General features: G+C 31.4%; 1 protein-coding gene across 1 annotated transcript in view; it reads right to left on the reverse strand.

The window, feature by feature from the left end:
- Positions 1 to 2927: 2927 nt before the first annotated feature.
- Positions 2928 to 8068, reverse strand: part of LOC107854200 (BEL1-like homeodomain protein 9) — an 11751-nt gene continuing 6610 nt past the window's right edge. Inside the window, exons 2-4 of the mRNA XM_016699204.2 lie at positions 4820 to 5172; positions 3967 to 4027; positions 2928 to 3822 (exon numbers count right to left, since the gene is read on the reverse strand). Of these exons, the coding sequence (XP_016554690.1) occupies positions 3277 to 3822; positions 3967 to 4027; positions 4820 to 5172 (960 nt within the window). The 3' untranslated portion in view covers positions 2928 to 3276. The remainder of the gene's footprint in view (positions 3823 to 3966; positions 4028 to 4819; positions 5173 to 8068) is intronic.

The raw sequence follows: 8068 nt of genomic DNA on the forward strand, positions 1-8068 counted from the left end.
ATATCCTCCCAGAATAAAATGATTCATTTTAGCAAATAATAGAACCTCAAATTTGCCAAACTACGAACTCACTCAACTATTTGTAAATCACACTTGAGTTTTTTCAAGAAAAAGGGAGTGTTTTTACTTCAAAATTCGGTGCCTTTAGTTGAAAAAAAATCAAGCATTTTAAAATCAAAGGACGGTGCTTCACAAAAAAAAGCAATGGTTCATGAAAAATCTCACTGTTTTGATCTGGCTCCAACTTGCGGACTATATCTACGCTAGTAAATGGGCCACATGCTGCTGGAGGTCAGCCTTTGCACAAAAATAGTGTTTTGGCTGACCTGCTTTGGCATCTACGCTACAACTGCATTCGCAGATGGCCAAGTGCACCTGCAATTTCCATTTTAGTTTTCAAACAGTGTCTCGAACGATCGCATTTCTTTGAGGTGCGTTATGACATGTTTCCGCACATGCTCGTATGCGTTCGTAAATGGAGAATATTTTTTGTATCAAATTTTTGGATAGAAATATCATTAACTATCAAATTTAAAATGAATTTTGTCCAAAAGATAATCTCTCAGATCGATCATTTGACAAATTTAAATTTAAAGCTGAAATCAAACCACACGAACAACGATGACGACAGTGTGAGACTTGTCTTCTTCTTGCTTTATCACTATCCACATGAAGGAATGTTTCTATATTTAGCATCCGTTTCACCATAAAAATTATTGACTTTTTCTCGAAAAATTATTTCACTTTAGTGAAAAAAATAAAAACAATATGTGTTTGGTCATGAGAATCTCAAATACAATTTGAAATTATATTTGGAAAAGTGAAAACACGTTTTACTTGTTTTCACTTTTTTCACTACTACTTTTCTCACAAAATTTTAAAAACAACTCAAATTTATATTCATGGTCAAACACAATTTCAACTTCAAAAAATTATAATTTTCATGATCAAACAAAGCCTTAATCATGAAAAAGTTCTTTTCTCTCACCCATATTAGAAGACACTTCTCCCATAAAGTGAATACACATTCACTTTTTCTCTATTTTTTTTTCCTCCATCTTCATTCATGTTTCATTATTTAGTACCCAGCATTATTGTCCACAAGTAGAGTGAAGATCACGGTGTTGAAGTAACCTTATTCCTTCCTTGTGAAGGTGAAAATCTGTTAACTATAAATATATTTTCGACTTAACAAAAATATATCAAAATCAAGTATGAAAAAACTAAAAAGGATATGCCAAAATAAATCAAAAGAGAATAATAAAATTAGTAAATAATATAAAATTAAAATAAAGAAAATAATAAAATCGAAGAATACGAAAAATGTATAATCTCAAACAAATAATTAAAAAAACAACTGCTGTCTACTTTGAGGAATAATAGATGTTTTAATTATTTAATTGAGAAAATTAAAGGCCCACCCACTATGGGAAAAGTTAATTGGGAAACAAGCTTTTTTAACTACTGCACCCTTTAATAAAAGATTCCCAAATTTCCTTTGGAAGAAGACATTTATTAGTCTGATCAGAAATAGTGACACAGAACTTATTAGTTAAAAAAACATACTGAGATTGAAATGATTGTTCAATGGAAAGCTGCCAAAAAAAGAAAGACATGCAACGAAAACAAACAAAGATAGCTCATGCATAAAGCAATCTCCATCATTGAACCAAGAAGCAAGGATAAAAAGAGTAATACTATATTACATATCTGAAAAGATTTTAGAGAAAAAGGGAGAACTAAGAAGACAGATAATTAACTCTCAAGGTGTGTTTGGTAGGAAGAAAAATGTTATTCACGAAATTATTTTTTGAAGAAATATTTGTTTTGAAAATTTTCTTATTTTTTAGTGTTCAGCAAGTAAGTAAAAAAGTAGTCACAAAAAAACATTTTTGTATAAACTGGGATGATTAAGTAATGGAGATTTGGGGCATTAGGTATATAGAGAGGAGACAATTAACTTTTTCTTTAATTTATTTTTCTTATTTTCATTAAAAAAAAGTTATTTTATTCATTTTTAAGAAACTTATTTTTCTATAAAAATTATTTTCCAAAACATTTTGATCATTCGAACATATGAAAATAAAAAATATTTCCCTCCATACTAAATACCACCAAGTGGCTCTTCCTTTTCTTTTTTCTTTTTTTCAATAAATAATAGTGATGTTTGAATCACAAAATCAACTTGTAAATACCTCGATATTTTTGATAGATACTTGCTTACCTCGGTTTTTTGATAGATACTTGCTACTTTCCCAGCATAGATATCGATTAATATTCACGCCCAAGACTTATGCAAATACTTCTTCAATAGATTTGAATTATGATGATCACATGATTTTTAACCTCTAGCTTATTATCAGACTATGTTGATCGAATTTTTTACAAAATATCATAGAACGTATGTTGAATATAATCTTTCAAAAGTTTAATCTATTTTTGGAGAACTAGAAACATGTATAACAATATTTTGATAGACTCCACATTAACAAAATAACTACTAGGGCATTGGAGAAAAAAATGTTTCATACTAACGAATTTGGGCGAACAAATTCTCAATGCCAATGCATGGGTTGGTTGGTATATATGCAGAAAATGTCACCGAGGGAACAGACATGATAACTTTTAATCATCAAGCTCGAGCCTGAATAAAATAAATCCAATAAATCCATCTATTCATGTAAAATATAAATAAATTGTCTATAATACTTTTCCAATCATGGATCTGCCATAAGATTATCCCCGAAAGAAGTATCACATGTATTTCCACAAGCTGGGTTTTGAAAGAATAAAATGTATATAGATCTTACCTCTATTTTTATGGGGCAAAGAAACTACTTTTGATAGACTCTCAATTCAAAAAGTGTAACCAAAACATAATGTAATCGAAAATAACGATAGTAAAATAGCAAAATACACAAAAGCAATGAAGCACCAAATGATAGCGAAATTGAAGAATAAGATACTACATGATTACAAACTAATACTACTAAATCTTGGAATGAAGTGTAAACAAACAATATTTACTAGTAAAACCAGAGAAACACCATGAAGTTGAAATATACCTTCTAAATCACGATGGATCTCCAATTAAAGAACGGGCCAACTACTCTTCCTCAACCAAGCTTGGGCAAAATAGCAGAGCAAGTATTAATAGCAAAAGGAAAATAGCTTTCCGAGTAGAATAAGTAATATGTCCATAAGAACAATGTCACACTAGACGTCCTGCTTTAACTTTCCTCGTGCTCCATGTAATGCATAAGCACAAAATCTTCCTCAACCGGCAAAATCATGCAAAAACTGCCCACCAACCATAGTGTTATTTCTTCCAAACTGTCCATTTTGTTCATCAAATGCACCAAACATAAACCTTCCAGTACTATTCGTATTACTCTCGATGCCAAAACGTCGAGCTGCATTGATCGGAAATGGCTCTGATAAACCAATATTCCCCGAGTTCTGGTGAAGCCCTAAGGTTAAGGACACGCCACCACCAACCCCCGTTGACATATTTCCATATGATAAATTTATTGAATCCGCAATGCCTCCAATATTATTGGGAATATTTGCTAGGTCATTTCGGGTTCTTTTTGATGGAACGTCTAGTAATCTTGGTGTTGATATAGATGGAGTACTACTTTCACATGCATGTGAATTATTCATAGGAAAATGTTCATTCGGATTATTATTGTGGTTGTTGTTGTTGTTTTGTCCTTCCCTTTGCGAAGATTTATCATCAGCTTCTCTTGTTTCAAGCATGTGTATTTCCTCTACCATAGGTTTCCAAAGTCTTACTCTTGCGTTGATGAACCAATTAGAAACCTAATTAATCATAATAACAATAATACATCATAAGTCATAACATATTATTAATCTCATAAAAATGATAACTAACCCGTTGATATAATAATTTAAGACTATATCGATCATGTTAAATAATTTTATAGGTGTTGAAGATGTACAAACCTGATTCCTTGAGAGGCCAGTCTGTTTGGCTAACATTACTTTATCAGTGTCCGTGGGGTAACTGCAATAATAACAACAATAATTTCATTTAGTCAAAAAGAAAAAAAAAAAGAGATACACTATACTCTATATCATTACTGAGTTCTTAAAACAAGAGTTTAACTTCTCTATATTAACTATATTAACTAGTAATATGATTTTAATACTATAAAATCAACTAAAAGATATAGTTATTTGTGACCTTTATATATAATAAATAAAATTAGCTTATTATAACGGTTAACGATAGTCAAAAATGTGTTGCACTGTCTGTGCATACAAGTAACTAAATCTCCTATGAGGAGAGTTGTTATTACTCTCTCCCCTTTAATTTAATTATGTGTTTTAGTCTGACTAAAACACAATTTAAAAAAAAAAAGAAAAGGGAAGGTTCTTAAATCTAGCTAGTGGTTTTAATTAATCTAAAGATGTCAGTGTACGCTATTCGTCTCAAATTTGTTTTCATGTTTCATTTGACTAACACCGTTTTAAAGTTTATTTTTCACCAAATTGATATGAGAAAAGTTGCAACTTGTAGTACTCTTCGCATAATTTTTTGAATATTTAAAAATATCAACTGTAATATATTAAGTTAATTTTATTCAATTTAGTTTCGAAGGTTAGTCAAATCAACTCTTGAAAAGCGAAAAAATACAACAAATCTTGGATGACCTAAGTACCAAAATGTCCTTTAAAGCTTACCGTCTTAAACATGTTATATAGGTCGATGTTGGAGTTGAAAAGCAACTTCATGTAGAATATTCATTTTCTGACGGACAAAAAATGAAAGTAAGACATATAAATTGAAACTTACGGGTGAAGAAAATGGTCAAACAACCAAGCCCTAAGGACAGTCACAGCACGTTCAGGAAGCCCTCTTTGTGGTCTCCAAACAGGTTGAGTTTCTTGTTTTTGGCAATACATTCCTTTACCAGAAATTCCAACTCTTTCACAATTAATTTGACCATGATGATGAGAAGAAGATTTGCTTGTAGTTGTAAATTGCAATTGATCAGTGATGGCATCTTTAAGGCACTTGAAATGTTTGGACATTGTTTTTATAGCTATGTTTGCAAAGGGTGCTGCATTCCCTATTCCAGCAACTGATTCAAATGATGCCACAACAATTTGTAGTTGCTCATTGTACTGCGTATACTTTTGGTATACCTGAAAGAAGAGTTGGCAAACATTACAAGTACATTGGAAAAGGGTAAAAAATGCTCTTAAACTATGCAAAATTCGACAAATTATCCTCCGTTAATAGTTTGGTCCAAAAATGTTCCTATTATAATTAGTTTGACTCAAAAATGTCCTTAGTTCGTAAAATCATCTATTATAAGATGATGCCACATTAATAATTACTTGGAAAATAAGACAACTTATACGCAACAAATAAAAATACACGGATATTCCATACTTTCAGGGGCAGAGGCATAGATCAAAGCAGAGGCATAGATCAAGGTATAGATTCAGTCAAACCTAGTGACTCTTGCCCAAGTTTTGTATTTAAGAACACTCATTTAATATGTATAAATTACTAATTTAAAACTCAATAGCTTAAAAGGCTAGAATCTTGAACCCATAAAATTTTGCTCCGGACTATATATCACTCAATGTCTACACCATGAAGAGGTCTTCCCTACGCAAGTGTTTCGTGTAGAAAGTGTATAAGCAATTTTATGATTCAATGTATAAGGACTGGCAAACATTTTACTACCTTTAGCCTTTTACATGCATGTGGAACTAGATTTATGATGGCAAAAAGACATTCAACAAAGCAAGCACATTTCTATTAAATGAATTTACCTTCTATATAGTAAAATTACATAAAATAAATAATAATAATAAAATATAAGGTTAAATTATACTATATAATATATTTCATCAAATTACTTCTTTCAATGCAACACTATTTTCTTTCTTATTAATTTGTATAGAAATGGAGGGAAGCATCGGAATAACTGATAAAGAGCTATTGTCATGTGATCAAAAGGTCATAGATTCAAGTCGTGAAAACAGACTTTTGTAGAAATACAAAGTAAGACTACACACAATAAATTCTTGTGGCCGAGGCTTTGACTGAATCTTGCGCATAGTGAGTGTTATAAATCAAACGGGAGAGCCCAACCCAAAAGACTAGCTTGATAGGTGGGAGAACCCATTTGGTCCGCTTGAGAACCAATGACCTCGTTGGTCACGGCTGGCACCCCTCTTAGGTCCATACACCACTCCTGGCGCACAGGCCACCACTGCGAGTCGCGGCTCCACGCGCGGATTGATCCTTATTGGTCACGGCTACGCCCAGTTGGTCACAGTCGGCACCCCTCTTGGGTTCAGACCACCTACTCTTGGCACATAGGCCACCGCTCTGAGTTATGGCCCAATATGCGGATCGATCCTCATTGGTCATGGCTACACCCAGTTAGTCACGACTGGCATCCCTCTTGGGTCCAGGCCACCACTCCGAGTCACGGCCCAACGCGTGAGACTCTCAATGAAAGCACCAATGTTATAAACCAAATGGGAGAGTCCAACCCAAAAGACTAGCTTGATAGATGGGAGAATCTATTTGGCCTATAAACCTCTTAGCATTTCTCTATTTTTCCAATGTGGGACATTTGGTTCATAACAGTGAAAGCTTTAGTAAGCATTTGGACATGTGATTTCATGCCTGTGATAGAAAAACATGAGATGAAATCAACATTTGATCACATGATTTCTTCTCATGATTTTATATCATATGACATGAAATCTCAAATGCTCCAAAAAGCATGATTTGAGGATCTCACACATTATGATTTGAAAATTTTTGAAAATATAAAATTAATCCACAAATTTATATTTTATAAAAAGAAAAAATCATTTATATTTACTAACCATTTATTTCATATGTAATAAAATTTATAGTTCATATTATTACTTTTATCAATTTCTAAACTATTTATATCTCATTTAATCAATTACTCTCACCAACATATAGCCCCATTTGATCATGAGAAATATTAATTTTTTGTAAAAAAATCCTTTTGTTTTATTAAAAGATGGAGTTTGATCATAAAAATTTTAAATACAACTTGAAGTTCTATTTGAAAAAGTGAAAACGAATCTCAACTTGTTTTCACTTTTTTTCTAATTTCAAGTTCACCTTTGTAGTTAAAAAAAAAGTGCTACAAAAGATGTGATCAAACACAACTCCGGTTCCAACTTCAACTCCAATTCTTGTTTTTTTAATTGTCATGGCCAAATGTCTACAAAAATTATTATTACTTCAAATCAACTTCCAGTTTGTCATTTATTATTCACCAAATCATCATTTGATCAATAAATATTGATTTTGTTGGAATAATTTTGTGATACTGAATTATACTACTTTTATTATGAACTTTTGCTTATTTAGTAAGATTGTTTACAAAATTGAAGCAATTTTTATAGTGTTTCACAAATTATGTTTTGAAAACTTATAAGAAAAAAATACAACTTAAAATCTCAAATTGCATGGCTAACCAAAACTTCATCTTCATCTTATGTGATTTCAAATCATGATTTCATTTCACATGGTCAAACTGGCTCGCAGCTCTTTTTCTCTCTTCAAACCTCACTTTGTGAAAATATATTAAGGATCGTTTGATAGTATATTAAAAAGAATAATGCATGCATTAATCTTGTGTATTACTAGTACTTTTGGCACATTTTTTTAGCCCATGTATAACGACCATTAGTTATTCACTTTATTCTGTATTGAGGGGTGCATTATTAATACCTCAAAATCAATGATATTAGTAATGCAATGAATTCTAATGCATGCATTAGCATGATTAGAGATACAATTATTCCTTAAAATCTTTTCCACATCCTTTCCACCATATATATGAAGGATATTTTTGTTAAAAAGATATTTTTTAAAGAAATTATGCTATTCGTATTATTTTTTAATACACCTAATCAAATACTGCATAGGAAAAATATAAGTATAACTAATAAAAACATAATTAATATAAACATTACAAATATATCATATTTTATATTATTATTATACACTCCCCAAACGACTCCTTATTGTTGT

This window comes from Capsicum annuum, chromosome 9 (assembly GCF_002878395.1).
Source record: "Capsicum annuum cultivar UCD-10X-F1 chromosome 9, UCD10Xv1.1, whole genome shotgun sequence".
NCBI classification, from domain to species: Eukaryota; Viridiplantae; Streptophyta; class Magnoliopsida; order Solanales; family Solanaceae; genus Capsicum; species Capsicum annuum.